General features: G+C 36.6%; 2 protein-coding genes across 8 annotated transcripts in view; both read right to left on the reverse strand.

The window, feature by feature from the left end:
• Positions 1-1,719: 1,719 nt before the first annotated feature.
• LOC106179110 (rhodopsin, GQ-coupled-like) lies at positions 1,720-4,294 on the reverse strand. The gene is made up of 3 exons (XM_013562638.2): positions 3,532-4,294; positions 3,057-3,162; positions 1,720-2,364 (listed from the first exon to the last, which is right to left on the reverse strand). Exons 1-3 carry the CDS (start codon positions 4,204-4,206, stop codon positions 2,075-2,077), a joined length of 1,071 nt encoding a protein of 356 aa, XP_013418092.1. The 5' UTR covers positions 4,207-4,294; the 3' UTR covers positions 1,720-2,074.
• Positions 4,295-7,439: 3,145 nt separating this feature from the next.
• The window catches only part of LOC106179104 (neuronal acetylcholine receptor subunit alpha-5), a 54,291-nt gene continuing 42,282 nt past the window's right edge, over positions 7,440-19,448 (reverse strand). For 5 of the 7 annotated variants that reach the window (XM_087005655.1, XM_087005653.1, XM_087005652.1 and 2 more), the window contains 6 exons: positions 14,800-14,909; positions 14,087-14,538; positions 12,935-13,018; positions 12,159-12,245; positions 10,933-11,051; positions 7,440-10,538 (listed from right to left, as the gene is read on the reverse strand). In XM_087005655.1, the coding sequence (XP_086861781.1) occupies positions 10,089-10,538; positions 10,933-11,051; positions 12,159-12,245; positions 12,935-13,018; positions 14,087-14,538; positions 14,800-14,909 (1,302 nt within the window). In that variant the 3' untranslated portion in view covers positions 7,440-10,088. The remainder of the gene's footprint in view (positions 10,539-10,932; positions 11,052-12,158; positions 12,246-12,934; positions 13,019-14,086; positions 14,539-14,799; positions 14,910-19,448) is intronic. The other 2 variants (XM_013562628.2, XM_013562630.2) reach the window with 2 other exon arrangements.

Raw genomic sequence — 19,448 nt, forward strand, 5'->3', positions numbered from 1 at the left:
AAAAAAAAAAAAAAAAGCTTTCAAGATTACTTTTTAACACCTGTCAATCATTTTGATTTTTAATCCTTCCATATAAGTAATGAACACTACAACATGGTGGTTTATTGAGTATAACAGTTTATTTTAACTTTTTTTAAACTATGGTTATTTTAGGTACGTACCGCCATACCAAAGGTTTAAAAATTCTCACCGCTCTAGTTGCCGACTAACTCCAACCCCAATTTGTAATTAGCCGCTAAGGTGTAGTTCAAACAGCGAAAGACAGGCTTGCGTAGGCAGCGACCACTGCTTTCTATCTACACACACTGGACAAAACAAGTGTCACCCCTACTTTGGGGGAGATAAATGACCACTGCTTTCTATCTACACACACTGGACAAAACAAGTGTCACCCCTACTTTGGGGGAGATAAATGACCACTGCTTTCTATCTACACACACTGGACAAAACAAGTGTCACCCCTACTTTGGGGGAGATAAATGACTGTGAAATGATATGCTCCTGGTATCATTTCATTAACATCAAATTTCACAAAAAGACCAACAATACAGTTCCATGGTACAGCGGTTTTATACTCATTAGTCACATTATAAGTAGACCAGGCATTATAACTATTCAATATCTACCTACTTTGATTACTCTGATTCAGGGGGTGACACTTCTATTGTCCATTATGTGCAGGTAAATATATGCTACACGTAAAATGATATCATTATATTTCGAAAGCATTGTGGGAACATTTTTAACACGTTTAGATGTGACCATGATAATTGTGCAAATTACAGTGATACAAATATGAAATCCTTTTTGCATGTTTATTTTTTAAATGTATAATAAGTAAATATAAATACGTTGATAATAACAGCGGCAGTGTAAAACGTTAGAATAACGTTTTCCTAGCGTTTGTTGACGGTCTAACCAATATATAACCCGGTAACGTTACAAAGCGTTCTGTGATAGCGGGGACTGGATCAAATTAACAAAAATTCTTTTGCTAACAAAAATTAAATTTTGGCTTTTTCTTCTGACCTCTTCTTTATTAACTTTGAAATGAATAAATATATTTTTTAAAATTAATACATACAACCGAACATCCTGTTGTTATACTAGTACAGTTTTCTTTAAGTTGAATATGTGTAAGCAGTGCAAAATACAATGTCATGCAATACAAAAAATTTTAAAAACATTTAAAGACCCATTGCATTATTTACCGATACCAAAACCCTTTACTTAGTGCTATCGGTATACAGGTGCAATTGAGAAAATTGTTTTATAAATAGGAATTTTAATTAATGATCATATTATAACATCTTATGAACAGAAACACGATGAACCCGAGCAGAAAAGCTTAAATCTTATAATTAATGCTAAATAAAGTCAGGTAACAAAAAATTGGTATTATACTAAAGATGAAAATATCAATATATATTGGTTAAATCTTTTCAAATTATTATGTAAGCTATGTACATGTAAACTACGTAATCTATACTCACTACATGCGATCACGCGGCACTCACTATTCTGTTAGCCAGACTTGCCAATCACACCAAAAAAGCATTTCTGCCCGAGCATACTTATAGACTCATCGTTGAACAACGGTTGGTATTTTCATCAATTCAAGCTTTCGAAATACTACATAATCAAATACAATTCTACACGCATAACTTTTAGTTAAGGCCTAGATGCAGCTGCACAGCCATGCTTTTCATATGCCCCGCATTTTTTTCATCCCCACATTAATTTGTAAGTTCACAGAATTGAACAACGTTGCTGCTTTTTTAGGACTTTTCATTTTTGTTCAATCTTGAAAACGTTGAAAAAACAAAATATTTGCATACCACAATGCAATTTTCCAATTATCGTTATGGTAAGTTATTCTTTTCTAAAGCCGATTTTAATTATTTTTGAATGCGTAGTTTACCGCCAACTTTAGATGTTGTTTGACCCAATTCTTCACACAAGCAAACCTTTCTTTTAAGATATTAAAATGTCAGTTATTTAACGAAAACAAACAAACACATTGCATGTTCCTGCTGCCATGAAAACAACACTCTTCCTTCGCTTTCCATGTAAACTAGCCCGATCCTCCGGCGCCTTCCCCTGCATCAGCGTCATCATCATCATCATCATCATCGGACTTGCTGGCGAAGCAGGCGACAATCCCACTGCAGCAAGGACACATCTCAAGGAATGCATCCCGAAACTGTTGGTTCAGGCCAACATAGATGATAGGATTCATCACCGCGGCGCATTTAGCAAACATAGAGGGAATGTGAACCAAGAGCAGTGGCATTGAGTAAGGGTCCCCAAAAGTTGCGATGCAGGAGACCAAAGCATAAGGGGTCCAGCATAACAGAAAATTACCTGAATAGGAAAACATTTCTTGAAACTGGAGCATTAATAGGCTTGAATTCAGAATAAAGTGTAATTTACATGTCCACACCACTCTTTGCTAATTTTTATAACCTAAACAAAGTGGAATTTCACCATTTTACACTTTCGATGTGCACTACATTTTACACTTTCGGTATTGTTTTATTATACGTAAGATCTATCAACATTTTCATTCATTTTCTTGTTTAAAATAAAATAGCAACGTTGGGGTTTATCGATTTATGTAATTACGTTCTTTTAGTATAGGCCCTTAATTTTTCAATATCAAAATTGATTTTATAAAACCTGAACATGTTAGAAATTAAGTACGGATCTTTGTAATTTTTTAACAATATTTTTTATAAATTAAGTTAAAGACTTGAATAAATGCACAAACACCTCACAAGTTTGTGTATGAATAACATTAATGCACTTAGATTTGTCGTCCGTCACACTGAAACTAGACCGAAAAATTAAAAAATAGAGAGATGAAAAGAGAAGGCTCGGTCGGCACAACCAAAATTCAAATTTTATTTGGCATAAAATGGTTTTTATTGTTAGAAAACATGGAGTTAAATTTTTTTTTTTTTTTTTTTTTTTTGAAGTGTCTTAACGCACTTTCAACCCATTTTAATAAAATATATTCAGACAAAATAAAAAATTGAAAAAGACAGCCCACGTACCGAGCATAGCCACTGTCATGAGCGCCATCTTTCGTTCAAGTCTAGCGTTGCGTTTTGCTATGCTGCTCTGTTTGTCCCATGTTCCGCTTCTTGTTGATGAAAGAACCTGCAATATGCCAAAAATCGTGATACTGAAAAGTGCAAACTGAATGAACAATACAAAATGGAAGAATGACGGACTTCGTCAAACATAGACTTTTATACATACCTAGAAAGCTTAATTGATATAGAACAAGGAAAAGACAAGAATTTTTTGTGCAAATTCTAGAAATCGGGTAAAAATCGGCATCTTAATGTAACGAGAACTATAAACAATGCAGCAATAACGGCACCACTCTTGAAAGACGCAAAAGATATATAGAGGACTGTGGTTACGTTTACATGACCTGATTAATGTTTTTACCCCAAGAACATGATTGCCTTTTTGATAACGACTTTAAATTAGCTGCCGCGACGAAATAACTTTAAATCCTACCGTTAGGTAAATGTTAAGGTAGCAGAAGAGCATTATCCCAACTGGAGTTAAGTAGCAGGCGATTAATATGGTTATAGCGAAAGATACGTCTTGTGGTCTTTTTGTTATCCAGTCGATTCCGCATGTAGTTCCTGCCCCTTCGTAGGTGTATTTGCTCCAGCCAAATAAGGGTGCCATTGCAAACATAAGACCACCAACATAGCAAGCGACTATTGCTATCAAAGCCTTTGTTTGCGTAATGGCCGGTGCCAGTAGTGGTTTAGCAATGACTATGTACCTGTCAATCGCAATTGCAGTGAGACAGTACATCTCGCTTAATCCTGCGAAATACATCATGAATCCATGAAGTACGCAGCCGACATCTCCAAACACCCACTTCAGCGCAAAACTTGAGATTCCTGACATGGGGCAACCGAAGACAGCTAGCATTAGATCAGAGACGTTTAAGGACATAATAAACAGATTTGTAGTAGAGCGTAGATTTTTGAATTTTAAGAACATCAGCAAAATTGACGTGTTTCCGAAGATTCCCAAAATAGTACCGAGTGTCATTGCTATGCCGCAGGCATAGTGTATCGCTGGTGATAAGTACCTGTCAATTACTATAACATCACTTCCATTACTGACTGGCAAGGACGTGGTCGCATTGGAGCCAACGGCAAAAGTCGTATCCATTGCGTGTTTCTCTTTGACTTCACGGTTCTCTTTTTTGGCAGTGAATGGGCATTATGGCTTTATCATGTAGTTTTTGTGATTCCTCCATAAGCATGGTCGCGTCATCCAAAAATTCCCAAGATTTTGACAGTAATCCCTAGATGCAATAAGGTTGAGAGGGAATACAGCAAGTAGCCATTTGTTCCAGTGAGCAATAACTTAATCATCCACATTTTTTTAAGCTTCAAATGATTTATTAAGTGACTACTTCTATGGAGATTACGTCTCAAATGAAAACAAAGAAGTGCCGACAAACAGGAAGGTTGAACTTTTTTGCTGAGTATAAGTTACTCGAACATCTCATAAAAGGCTTCTTCTTTTGTTTTTTTACTCGGTAATGCAACACAGTACAGTTATAGCATGGACATTGGTAGCATGAAGGAATGAATTGCCTTGTTTATTAATCACTGGTTCGATTTTGAGCACCGTTTTGAAATCGTTCGCAAAAGTGAGTTGATTTTTTGAGAACTTAAATCATAAAACAAAAAACTAAAATATAGAAAATATATTCCATAGCCGCGCCTTAAAGACACAGAGGGGCTAATTGTTTGCATAAGATAATCCATTAAACGGATTTTAACTACCTTTTTAATGTCTACCTCTAGGTATTCAACGCCTATTTCACCATCGGCTTTCATTTTACTTAGAGTTTTCAGGACATTTATTTAAATATCGTTTATCCTGAAAGGAAGTCAGTGCCGTCTTCTGTCTTTACGAACCTTCGTACTTATTTGTTTGATAGCGGATTGCGACGTTTTTACAGCTAACCATACAAATTCTTTTAAGCATTGTGTATTATGTCCGTGTTGATATCTTGTGTTTTCGCGAAAACATCCATACGAGTTTCTTGTTATGAAGTGATGTTCCTGCCAACAATATCGCACTGCATCAAACCCAAAACTTGGACGGTTTTCACAATTACATTTTTACCTCCACGTCATAGAAACATTATTTTTAAAAGATTTTAGACGTTCGTTTAAAAAACGTTTGCAGCTAACGCAACTCAATTTAATTCTCGCGACTTCCACAAGACAATCAGATGGCATGAAACTGCCTTGGTACTTCAAAAAGGTACTTTATTCGAGAACGTTGTAGAAATGAGCTGTTGGTAGCAGGGTTGACACAAACGGACAGAGTGAATAACTGAAGACAAAGTATATAGCCAAGTTCCTGGAATGCTACAGATGGCCATAACTAATATATAACATTGGGGAAACGCCATGTGTTAGCTGGGGAATTAATGCATGCCCTCGAGCGTAACTGACCGACAAATTCGAGTGCCTCGGCCCAACAGAGGTCTTAATTGCCCACGAGGGATGAATAGAATTAATCAACGCATCTTTTGAAAAATCTTGATTCTAGCTAGGGGAAGTCCCTCGGTGGCTGAGTACATGTTAACGCAAGTTACAGCAATCCAGACGGTGATTTAGTGGTAAAGCAGTGGAATGAAAAGGAGGATACTCTCCGCCAAATCTTTTTATCAAGCACTATTTATTGAGAAGTAAAGTAGATCTGTCCAGTAAAAAGGATTTGAATAAAAAAACTAACGTTAAATCCGAAAGCTTTAGTTGTAGGCCTATTTACGTCAGACTAAACCTGTATAAGTACACCAGTAGCATTTTAATTTAAATATTGACATAAAAGTCACTATTGGTCATTTGCTATTCAATTTATTTATCTTAGAGGGCATTCACAACAGATGATCCTCGTATCTAGTGATCCGCGGATCAAATATAATGGACACTACATGAAAGAAGAACAAACTAATGGTCTCCCCGCCTCAACACGTACCATTAAACGGATTAAATCACGGCTCTGAGGTTTAATTGCTAGACCCCTGCAAGGACGGGGCGTGTGGAGGCGGGGACACCATCAGCGGATTAATCGGCTCTTCTTTCATGTAGGGTCGGCCATATTTTATCTGTGGATCAGTAGATCCTCGGATTTTCTGTTCTGAGTGGCCTCTTATTTATAAAACGGACTAATCTTCAAGGTGATGGGCTAATACTGATTTATCTTGGGTCAAAGTAGGTTTTTCAGTTTTTAAACCAAGACCAACTTTCGATGTAAACCTTTAAAGTACCCTATACTATGTGTAACTGGCCGCAGTGTTCTTTCCCACTAAGATCCGGCAGACCCTGTTGAATCCATCGCCCCAGTTTTCTTTCCCACAGTTATCCGGTGTAACGTGATAGAGAGTTCCCCACAACAGAGAGTCCGCGTCCCATTTATTTGTACAGGCGAGCCTTGCCCTAGATTTTTACCCACTTAATATGTCAGACTAACCCTAATCATATATGTAGGGCGGACATTCTTTTACACGGACCTTCAGTTTCGTTACACCGATAGACCACCTTTGAATCTGTCGTGCGTGTACTAATACCAGCAACGCTCATTCTTATTTTGCCAGACCACGCACGATTCTGTGTTCCCTGTTCATTTTTTTTTTCTTATTTCAACAAGAGGATTGTGCAGTTGTACTGGTATCTCTAGGTTAATTAAGTTAAAGGGGCAATAACTGTGTTCGATTTGGCCAAAAAATGATTTTTTCTGGAGTAAACAGCAATTTTCCCATACTTACCAATGGTTAATGAATCCATTTCTACATTCAAAGTTAGTCCCTGTTTTTTTTTTTCTTTTCTAAAAAGTTTGCTTTTTTTTGTAATAATCTCTTAAGACATTATTACAGAGTATAGCCATCTATGGAGGTCAGGTGGTCCGATGACAAGCTCAGATATCAGAACAATAGATATAACTGTCGTTTTTGTGGTAAAACAGAATATATTATATTCCTATGATTTGTTTACAATGTTTTTATTGTGAAATATAGATCTATAGACACGGAGAGTTACTATCCCTTTAAGGTGTGTTGATGTTATCTGTGTTAACCTGGTTTTGACTCGCACTACCGATGTGCTGCGCGATGAAAGTTGAAAATGTTTGAAAATTTTCGTTATAACGTTCATAAAATTTATCATAATCACCGGGTTGATCTTATATAAGAAATGAATAAATTAGATTTAAAACGCATCTATTCAGATCAACTATGATTGGTAAAAAAGAGCTAACCACACCAATCATAGTTGGTCCTAATAGACGTTTTCAGTCTTATCTATTTACGTCCATAAAAGAACAATAACTTGAGAACGTGGACAAATAATTCGAGTCATAAAGATAGATTGATATTAATTTCATATATAGACTTAAACAATATCACATTTTTTAGTTTGTCATGTATAAACTATGCAAACTTATCGATAGCACAAAAGATTAAACACAACGCAGCTTAGTTTGTTTATGGGATTTTTTTTCTAACAGCTAGAAAGGCTTCCGCATAAGAAATTAAAATGATGTTTGGAGCGGAATAATGTGATCACATATGCCCAAAAATTACACGTGCTATACACTGCATTGAATGTACGTGCAATCAACATAATATTTTAACTATGATAATGAATGTCCAAGTTAATACAAATTTCATAACTACTTTACATGTTTCTACCCGTTAAATGCTATATTTTCAAACGAAGACTTTATAAGTGTTACAACTAATTCGACATTGGCAGGACATTTGGTGTATTGGTTCCATATAATGGCTTTTTAAAATCACCTAAATGTAAAAATCTAACTTCTGATAAAACTAAAGATATAACTGAAATTAACAGCATGAATTAAACTTTTTTATCACCACCATCATCACTATAATATTAATATAATGCCTATAATTATCATTATCATTATTAATACCATAGGAGAGAGGTGCATATCCTACATTTTAACAAGCAATGGTTTCAACCGTCATCGACCACGATATCAAACAAATTATCTATGGAACGGGAAGAAAATGTACCGAAGACATACTCTTTATGCAAAACTTGCTAGCTGTAACGGTTTTCCAGTAGGTTAAGATACTTAATTCTTGTAATTTCTCGATAATGATATTTTTTTCTGATCAATTTTCATGGTTTGTTTACTTTGTGGAAGACAGTAGTTTTACAAGGTTCAGTCACATCCTTCTAAGTGTTGCCAAAAAGCACCCACAATGCTGGAAGGGTTCGTAAATATTATAATCCACACGCCCCAGGAAAACCAACCAGCCCGCATGAAAAAAAAACCTGCTCTTAACTCAATGCAACCTATATTTACATTATAGAATATTGAGACAATTTAACAGTATTTGTACTTCTGCACCGATTTAAGCGATTATGTGACACAGATATACATCTCCATTGAATGTATGCAGAGTCGGCAAAATTGGCAGTCGTGAAATGGTTCTATCATTCTGTTGATAAAAGTGCTGGTGGGGTTGCTTTTGACACACCTATTATGTACGCCTATGATAATTTACCAAATAAATCATTGCTAACGATATCGCAAATAGGCCATGTAGTACGTGAATTTGTGACCGACTTGAAACAGTGATATACCTATATATGTTTATATTAAAAATTGAACGGGGAATGTGAAAAAGTGAATGTCCAAACATTTCTGCTCTAGAACTATGTATACAATGGCTGTATATATTAATTTTGTACTGCACTATTATCCATTTGTAGGTGTTAACGTCTGTCATATTAAAACTGCCCTTCTTGTGACGTGGCGTTTCTTTTTAGGACGCCGATGCAGGCACAGATCGTGTTCCTCCTCTCTTTGCATTATCAGTAGTTCTTACTATGCCAATTGAGTTACTTGATATCCCGCAGGGCTGCATTGTTTCTCTTCTCCTTATTATGATACATGGTATAATTCGACATCATACATGGTATAATTCGACATCGGAAGGCTTTAACAAAACTATCTGAGAGAACACACCAATTTGCAGTCAACTGATGGAGGTATAAACGGTGTTTGTGCAAGTCACTCTGTCGAAGTCTGTATTCTGAGTACAAAGTCATGAGTTTATAGAAAAAAAATCTAATTACTGAAATGAACATTGATTCTGTGGTCCCTGTACTAGACTTTCCTAAAAACCATCCCTGGCTCCTAAATACAGCAACTTGTTTGATTTTTTAGGTCAACTTCAACGTTTCCAATTTCATCAGATATAGATCCGTAAATAACGTAGGTGAATGTGCAAGTGGTATATAGTGGCTCTACATGTACATCATAATGTACAGACTGATCCAGGAATTTGGTCAAGAGGGAGGTTCAAAGATCAGTATACCTGCACGCGAAAATATAATTAAAATAATAATAAAAATAATAATAATAATAATAACAATTATTATTATTATAAATTATTAAACTTTCGAAGAAAGAAGTGATAGGGTCGAGATTGGTTTGGATATTGTAGACTGGTTAAAAGGATCACGTTCACAGCTGATGTTGTATTTGATATTGAAAGTTGTTTAGTAAACATCCTACCCAAATTGTTGTTAATGGAAAAGGGATGGAACAAAAGAAGTGCAAATTGTTAAGGCGTTACGAACGTGTGGACACAAAACGTAAGCAACAATTACAAATGCGTCTTCTATCTGGACCCAAAAGCAAAAGTGTGTATTGGTTTTGACTATCATGGTAAATGCTACGTATTTTACAGCGAGAAAATCCCTGTGCATTGTACACCAAAACGTTTGGCATCATGTAACTAATAATTTTTTACAGATTCTTTTCTTTTCTCTTTTTTATGTCAAAACTTATCCATGTGACGAAATATGCAAGCTGCGCCACTGTTAATGTGTATCCACACGAGAGACCACTGAATATCTCTTTATAATTCAATTTATAATAATATTAAAGGCTATAGTTACGGTGTGCAAAATAGTGCATATAAGTATATAAACATTTTTGTATAAACAAATATAAGATGCATGAGCATGGTGCTGCACCAGTAAATCAATCAACTATTCATGTGATCGGGGGAATATTGCGCAAATAGACACAACAATGGCAATAAGATACATATAGAAGAACAATCGGTCTAACACCAACGCTATCACTCGCCATTCCTCGCACTTTTTTGTATTTGCGTCCTTTTCCGCTATTCTGTTCATAAAAGATCGCGCACACCTTCGAATGTCCCGGATCTCACTTTCCAGCGCAGTGATATTGACTGGCGATTTATCCGGCGGATTGCTCCAGTCTCCAGTATTGTTAGAGCTGGAATTATTTTGCATGCTTACGCCGCACTCGCACATTTGATATTTGTTGTATTTTAGTTCTGGTACTTTGTTTTTCTTTTTCTCTTTGTTATTGATCAGTTTTACGCCCTCCATTTTGGGAGCGCCTCTCTGGTCGACATGGTACGTTTCGTCTGTCATGCACATAATTTTCGCAAATCCGTCCAGCATCACCTGAAACAGATTTAAGAGTCTTATTTGTTTGAGGCCTTGAAACTGAACAACAGTTTTAAAATGATTGTATCTAATGACACATACATACAATAGTAACATACATATATATATACACACACATACATACATACATACACATACATACATACATACATACATACATAGTGTGAGTTCAAACAGACCTTCGAAATGCATTCAAAACATGCAATATATACACACATGAATAATTATCGTAACTTACGCACCAACATGCACAGGCAAAACGTACCCCTGTACAATTATCTCATAATCCAATTCTTAAAAGTGGGAACTGAAATATTTTGTGCTATTTGGTTTTAAATCAAATTCAGAAACATTTCATTTTCCAGTGCCCCCACAGACGATATGACCTTACCCGCTTCAGCCAGTTGGGCGCTTTTCGCCTCTTTGCACCTCTGAAGTAGAGGTTAATTACAATTGTGGACAGAAATGTGGATAAAGTGATGAGAATCATATTCAAGCAAAAATAGGCACCTGAAACAGAAATAACGATATCATCAAAAGGTTTATCGTTAGTGATATTTTGATTTTGGTTAACAAAATACAAATAAAATTAAGAAGGTTCATCAAAATTTACCGTTTTTAAATTTAATTATAAAATGACCTTTGCCAAATATTGGTATGAAACATTAGAGGTCACAATGATCGATATTCAACGTACCACTAAAAGGCTTGTGCTACTTTTTATGAAAGTCCGCAAATTAAATCGTGTCAGCGAATGTACCAGTAAAACGACCACGTTAAACATAAAACTATACCAATAAACCATTAAATCATCTCAAAATTAAATATAAAGTAAACAATTCTGATTTATCTCGCATAAAAAGCTAAAGTTACAAAACAAACTAATAATATTCATCACTACGCAATTTTGCAATGAAAACAGAAACAAAATGGGTCCTAAGGCACCTTTTTGCACCTGATGTATCCGCAAAACGCATTCTGTGGCCTTTTCTGTTTAATTATGGACGCCAGGACGGCTACTTGTGTTCACCAAATACACACTGTGTTAATATATTATACGGACTACGTACACAAGACATGAGGATACAGCCACGGACACCAAAATATCCAACTTGAGAGATGAAAAAAGAGAGGTTGGTTATAGGAAATGGACTGCTGAGTTGTAAAGTGAGTGACCCCTAGGTCAGAAGTTTATTTTAGTTTATCTACGTTATATCTATAAGATGATTCGTGCTAAAAGGGTTTTAAATTGACATATTTTCTTATATATCAAAAACACAAAAAAGGCAAAAAACATGCGTAAATATAAATCGATACAATGATATGTAAATACGAGAAAAAGTTTTACCTTATAGTAATTTCAACATCTCTTTCTGTTCAGTGGCCTTTGTATTTTGAAAGCGTTTCACCATCAAACAATTCAAAGTAAGGTTAAAATAAACGTCTAAACAACATTAAAGAGACAACCAGATGTAATTCAGCGAATGGACAATTTAAGCTAGAGTTTATATACTTAGCATGGGCTTATTCGGTACTCTCCAAAAGGATCATCAGGTGCTCAAATTGTAATACGAATTAAATAGGCGTCCTGACGTCATATGTGCCCAAATTTCGTACCTATAAGTGGAATAGAGGAAGCGGCTGGGGGCGTGCTCTCCGCTAGTAGTAGCAACAAGACGAAAAATGCCACAAAAATATTCATTCCTGGAAAAGAGCAGTGGTTGGCATTGTTATAAAAACAATAATTATAAGGTGATGAAAATAGTGGACCCGGGCAGAAAACCGGCGGTACCATGTAAAGCAGTGGCTCTGAGGAAGGTTAAAGACGTACAATCATTTGTGCAGTGCGCATGCAAATAACTATTTCAAATAATTGATTCCCATTTTGGATAGTGTGGAATTGCACATTAACCTTTGTATGGCGATCATGCTAGAGGACAATGTGTCAATATTTTTGACCATGTTCATAGTCAGTTACATGCTCGTTGGAGGGCGGTGATACAAGGACAAAAGCAGTCAAATGCATGCTCGTCGGATTGTATTTTGTGGTTGATTTGGTTTAAATGAAGGGTTCAAAAAATTTGAAGCGTGAATTTGGTTAAGTGCTTAAAATTTACTCTTATAAAAAAATTCCCCCGACGAAGAATGCAGTTGACAAGAAGAATCGGGTGACAAGCTCTTCCATGGCGTCTGTAACGCTATGTTAGTTGACACGCTTACCTGACGCTATGCAGACCTACATTTGCTTAACCGTGTTGGAGGCGTCAGGCTTTGGCGTAGAGATTGCCATGGATGAGCTGTCGTGAACACAGGTTAACACATTCAATACAGGTACACCAAAAGCAATATCTGAGCGTGCCAGTCAACTGCCCTACCAACACCAGCAATATTACCTATCAATGGCACTTTGGCGGACGGTGGTGTTAGGTCCTTAAGAAGTAGTAAAAGCAGAAAGAACGCCACAAAGATATTCATGCCTGAAATGGACATAAGGAAAAACAAAAGGATATCAAATACAGCAGACAGCATCTATACGCTTGGTTTTTGTTTTCATCAAGGTCGAAAGCTGGAATACCAATTGCAGCAACTATCATATCTGGAGAACAGACATAATACTACTTACTAATAGAAAGCAGTGGCGACAAGTTTCTCTCAATAATGTTTTTTTTTTCAAAGTCGGTGCGGCAAGAAGTTGATATTAGCAAGGTATTTTACATAATATACATTCAATATTGAAAACACACTCCCGTGAAGTGCAGTCTCGGCGAGATAGCAAAGTGCTTAATTCTTGGCATGTTGTCAACACTCACATCAATTTTTTTTTTTTTTTTGGCTTTTTTGCTTTTTTTGTACAAAATCTATCGGTGATTTACGTTGAAAAGCAGTGTACGAAATACTACAAAACACGAGTCATCATGACTAACTACAAAATGCCCAATACTAAATAGATACTGAACGTTGCCAAACTTATACGTTAACGATCCATCCATAGATTTACACATGCGTATCAGTACAACCGATCATGCATTAACAGGTACACAATTTCACATTGCCTTTTGGATGTGTACACGGTGTAAGAATACATGGATTGTGGTGAATCTCAGTCCACTGCTTCAATTAGGCAGTGCGCATAAACATTCATTTAGAGAATAATTGACGAAAGGACGTTTCATTCGAAAAGTGCCCACCCCCTTGGCACGGGATGGTGGTTGTGCATGAACACTGCATCTTTAACATTTATGGGTGGTCTTTCGATGGAATTATGCGAACAAAAATTAAACAAAAGGGATGGGTATTTCTTTTGAAATAAACGTGGCTGCAAGGCCATTATAAATATTTTGGGATGTAGTCGAAAAAAGTATATTATTAACAGTTCTTTGTATCTTAAACATATACTATTAAATTCAGATTTTATATTCAATCTATTGCAATGTTTTAAAATAAGAAATCACTGTATACGGTTTGTTTAAAGTGCTTTATCTTATATGTTTCTTTATCTTACGGTAAACAAGGAGACAGGGACAACTTTGCATGTGTTTACTTACCTAACTGCATTTTTGCTGGAGATTCAGGTGGCATCCAGAACAACGCTAAAGTCAAAGTCGATAACAAAACACAAGGTAGCACCAAAATGTAATTATAAAATGCTACTTTTCTTCGAAATCTTATCGTAAACGTTAGATCGGGAAACGGCTCTGGGCAGCAAGGGTACGTTTTCACGTTCTTTTTAGCGGGGCTGTCCATCACCACCCACTCATTGGACTCGACGTAATCCTTCAGGTCGACCTTCTCCCCATCATAGAAAAACACATCCAGCTGGAAGCCATCATATGTCCATGATCCAAACTTCATGTTGCACTCTTGGATATCGAAAGGGAAGTACGTAATGTCTATGTTACAGGAACTCTTAAAGATCGCCTGTGGAATCCACATGACTTGGCCGTCATTCGATACAACAGCCAAGGCCTCTCTTCGCTCCTTCAGACGAGTGTCGGCACTGAAAACGACAGATGTAATAATGATTGCTTTGAAAAGCACTGCGGTTATGAAAAGGATCCGTGTACGTATCAGTAAAAAGTCTTTGCTTTTCAAAAAATTAATTAACAATGCAGAGAGTAATACACTACCACTCATTATTGCATTATTATTATGATAACGTTTGTAAACGTTTTACTGGTCGTAACGTCCAAACATGCTACCGTTGTGGAAAAAGTTACCTTTTTTAACCAGAAAAACGTACAAACTTTTGACAACTTACTAGTTGTAAAGAACAATATCCGGCTTCCATATTTGGTCTGTGGGCACTCGGATCGTTTTGACATCACTGTAGTTCTTTGGATTCCATGCTAAAAGTTTGTCTTTCCACGCCTACAGAACATGAAATACAAAATGTAACGTGATTATGAGGGCAAGTACACTGCCTGGGATTATTATTGTTAAGTTGCATCGGATTGTACCAGTCCCTTACAGTGCAGTGTAGAGATTGTGTTAGTTGCGAAAAGACGCATTCCTGTCTGTGCGCTAAATCTAATTGTTCAGGTTCGGACAGTTGCAGAAGCATCTTAAATTTTGTTTATCAGTTGTGGATTAAAGGGGGGGGGGGGGTCAGGAAGGGTCTTTGTCCTGATCTTGTCCTGATCCTGATGAGAGGGTCTGAGAAAAAAATCACACTAACGTTCTCCTCCTGAAATTAGAATTTTGACCAGCTGATTTATAGTACTAAACCGTACCAAATGGCACCGTTCGCCCTCTAAAATACCAAAAATTTTCGGGGCCCTTCAGTGGGCCTCGAGCCCCACGCCAACCGGCGCCATCCGCGAACCCCACGCCATCCGCGGCCCCCCTTCAAATAATCCTGTTTGTACATTCCAGGAAGATGAAGAGGCCAGTCAGGCTCTAAAAATCATTTTCAAGAAAGCTGTTGTAAATCAAGAAGAGGATCCAATGACCTCCAACTGAAGGCTGGCTTTCATACCAGTAGATTTTTGTTCTGACTGCATTGTCATAATAGTAAAGTTTAAACGTGTTTTTTTTATATGTACATTTTATGTATATTGTTTGGTAACGTTTCAATTTTTTACATAAAATTAAACAATATGGAAAAGTACATGATGATCACTACTGCTTAAATAAATGTAAAGATATAAAAATCCAGTACTTTGCAAACTGCATTTTTATTTCTAAACGGATACAGCGATTGTCTATGTTTGAAACTATCTTAACATGATGGCATCACATGAGGCTATCAGATCTAAGCTCCCTAAACCACACGCCGTATAACGGATCTGTTCGACTGCAATCAGTGGAATTCAGAATTAATTTGACGGTGAGACAAATTTTTCAATATCCCAAGACGGATTTGCCATTTCCATATCATCAAATTAGAAAGTTTCGATGATCTTTAGAGATAAAGATATTTCAGCGAAGCAAGAGATACTCCCTAAATCAATAGACTATTAGACAAACATTCAAATTAAGGTTGATGGATTACAATCGATACAAGGAGAGCGAGCACAGACTTAGACCCTCATTTCAATACCGGGTCGATTTTTGGAATGAATATTTGGATGTTTTCCACCTTATCTTCATTTCTATAGTAAAATGACCCGCTTTGAAAAAAATGTCCACAGTTACATGAACCGGTGTTAAAACCTGAGCGTCGTTTAATAGATAGTCCGTCCTCCATTAAATTCATACCGGTTCGGGTCAGTGCGACCTAAGTGGGTCAAAATCTAGGACGGGGCGTACCTGTAGAAATCAATAGGGACGGTACCCTGAATTGCTTGGGACCCTCATGCACATATGGCACCGGTTTTTATATCTAAGCCTGCTTCTTATATAATGTACAGATTAATATGTATAAATATCGAAACATATCAATACATCTCAATTCAATGTATTTCTCCACTGATGCATGCATTTTATGACCTTGTACACCTAGTATACAATGTGAATGATACACATTATGTTGCACAAATTACAGTTGCTGCAGTCATATCATAAATGTAAAATACTAGAAGATAGCAATTATATAGTAGCACGGCGTTAATGTGGTGAACGTTTAAAAGTGTCCCTGCACCAAACTCATACCAATCGTAATGATTAGTCCACTTAACGACCATTGATTAATTAATGAATTCATTTCAATGCTGACCAATGCAGGTCATGAACTTCAGTTAAGGTCCAATATCAATCATACGTATGGGTAGAAATTCACGTAGAATGCTTCTCCATTCGCTCCTTATATTAACGAATAAAAAACTACAGACAGGCATTTTAAAACTGTCAAGAGACGCATTTCTGAAGGTATTCCCTCGACCGCTGTCGTGATCCGCCCTCTGCAACTACGAAGCATTTCTCCCAAATTGAACCCTTTGATATAAAATATATATTACAATAATGGCAGTGCTGGGAGGCTAAATAGCACTTGAACCAAGAAACTGCCGGGTCTGACCATAAACAAAAACATTCATTACATACTATGTCCCTATCTAGACCCACACTCGATGGATAAAACAGTTCAATGTGCATTAAAAACATATCATTCACCATCTATAAGAAGGATGGCCATTTTTTCTTCGAGGTCACCTTAATCAAGTCTAGGAATCAGACCAAGTTCATTAGGGTACATATCAGTTTTTATGCCCTGTCATATTTCTGTCCGCTGTCTTCTGCTGCACGAGTCGTTAACTTTGATATATTTGTTAGATAAAAAAGAAATATGTGCCATGACAGCTATATTTTACGTACATATGGGCGAATTTACGTCTAGGGTTGCGGTAACCTACTGTCACCAGATAAAGGAAGAGATGTATGAAGTCTTATGACAAAGCAAGTACACAAAATTAGACATCAAACGTGTTAATTGTGCTGTGAATTTATGGAAGAACATGCACTAGTAAAATTACAGATTAAAACAATTTACAGTTAAGGCGTATGAGCTGAGCGTTATTTAGACAACGAATAAATCCATCTCCATTCGGGAAAGTTATTTGTAGCTCAACTCTGTAACTCGAAGCTAAGGTGTTGATACGGAAAAACACGAGGTTGGGCGAACTGATCCATCACCTGACAGATTTCAATTGGTAAACCACTTCTCTTAATTATGATTCATCTCTTATAATGTATTCTATTTGTATGCTTTGGTATTCTGATAGGTGAAATTACAATAACTGCGTTGTCATTGTACAGTAATCTATCAGGACAATAAAGTTCATCGTCGAAAATTTGACAAGAACAGAAGTCATCCTAATTGTTTGCCTTACTCTGTGCTGGTCTTCTCGTTAAATCTCTTAGAGCTCTTTAGGTATTCTGTCTTCTGCATCTAACTGGCTGAATTATTTTCCATGTATTTTTCAAAATGTCAAAATGATGTTTTTATTTGAAAGGAAGACCAGTACTACCAAAGATTTGCATTATACTACTTGAATAAGCCATGTTTTTTAAAAAGCTTAAATATATTACTAGATTTTAATAAATCAAATTTGAGGTCAGACACAGCACGGGTCATGGAAACGTAGTGAAATTTTGGTGAAATTCCACTTCAATTTTACCCTCTACCAGGGTGGCAGATTATAAAGGGAAAAATGGGAACTTCCACAGATAGTAAAATGACCGTCTATTTATCTAAAGACATATCTGTGAATATCCTGTGAAAAGTCAATCTGTGGCCCTGGTAGAGGGTACTTCAATTTAGCATTTCACACACCGAAAAGTCGCCCACGAAACCTTTACTATTCCCAACTACACGTGATGTAAGGTCAATGGCTTACGCTTTTATTTACATTTTATTTGCAATAAGAAAGGACGTAAGCCATACACTTAAAACCCATGGTGTTGTTTTCTTAATAGCGTTATCTTTAAATGCATTATGCGCATTCAAACCGCATGTAAAAATTCTTCGGCACCTGTGGTTTCCATACACCACAAGGAAAGTCAACGACCGATTGGCTGTCCTGTGGTGGTCCACAGTTTGCCAACGATTGGTTTTTTCACTTAACTTTGCTGTTAATTTATTGTGCCATATAAAAACGATGAAGCTAAGTCTATTAACAATCAGTTCGTCTCTCTACGGAAAGCTTAATTTAAGCCTAGTTGGTCGATGAGCACTTCGGATTTGGGTTTGCCATTGTAACCATAGCGTTAATCCACTTTGTGCGTACTGTTTGTTTGAAGATTACTTTATAATTCATCCTTCCTACTTTATTCTGCACTTTACTTGAGCGTTATCTATCAATGTCGTCGGACGCTTCCTTGTGGTGGATGAGCAAAGAAACGTGTTCTTTATGTTGAGAATGAATGGCGGTGCACTCGAGTGGAATACGCTATATGGTAGGTCCATCCTAACCATATGGGACTGCTCAGCTGTAGAATTCCACGCGGTTTTAATTCACTGAAAGGGATTCCCACACTTAGCCATCACATTTGAAATGCTAGTTCTGGTGGTTGGTCTGTCTCAGAGGCTTAGAGGACAATTTTTTCCCTTTTTTGTTGTATGGAAATTAAGCAATTTTTAATTGATTATCATGAATTGTGTTAGATGTACCATGTTAAAACATTTATTATTTAAGTATATGTACGAATATCTAAACGAAAGAATATATCTATGTCCTTTGCTTACTGGTTTGTTTTTTTTATTGACATTGTCTGTTGTCCAATGAAATGTCTGTCTGCGATGGAAACTCTATTTATCCCGATGAAATTTTTTCAAGAGTCTTTTTTAACGTGCCCTTATTACTCTGTGATTGTCTTGAAAGTCACTGAACCTAATCAAGGTTGTGTTTGCTGATTAATCTTTGTTCCCTAGTTAATCAATAGGGGACTGTTCTCTTTCTCCTGGGAACCAGAAGTCGATTGTTTGAAAACACCCAGTATTCTTACAATGGGGTTTGTGACTAATGGACTGAC

This window comes from Lingula anatina, chromosome 2, assembly GCF_051362555.1.
Source record: "Lingula anatina isolate TDL-2025a chromosome 2, LinAna3.0, whole genome shotgun sequence".
Taxonomy (NCBI): domain Eukaryota; kingdom Metazoa; phylum Brachiopoda; class Lingulata; order Lingulida; family Lingulidae; genus Lingula; species Lingula anatina.

Coding starts and splice junctions, on each gene's coding strand:
- LOC106179110 (XM_013562638.2), bottom strand. CDS start 4,206: ATGGATACGACTTTTGCCGTTGGCTCCAATGCGACCACGTCCTTGCCA. Junction 3,163..3,531: donor ACCTTAACATTTACCTAACG/GTAGGATTTAAA, acceptor GGCATATTGCAG/GTTCTTTCATCAACAAGAAG. Junction 2,365..3,056: donor CATGACAGTGGCTATGCTCG/GTACGTGGGCTG, acceptor TTTCCTATTCAG/GTAATTTTCTGTTATGCTGG.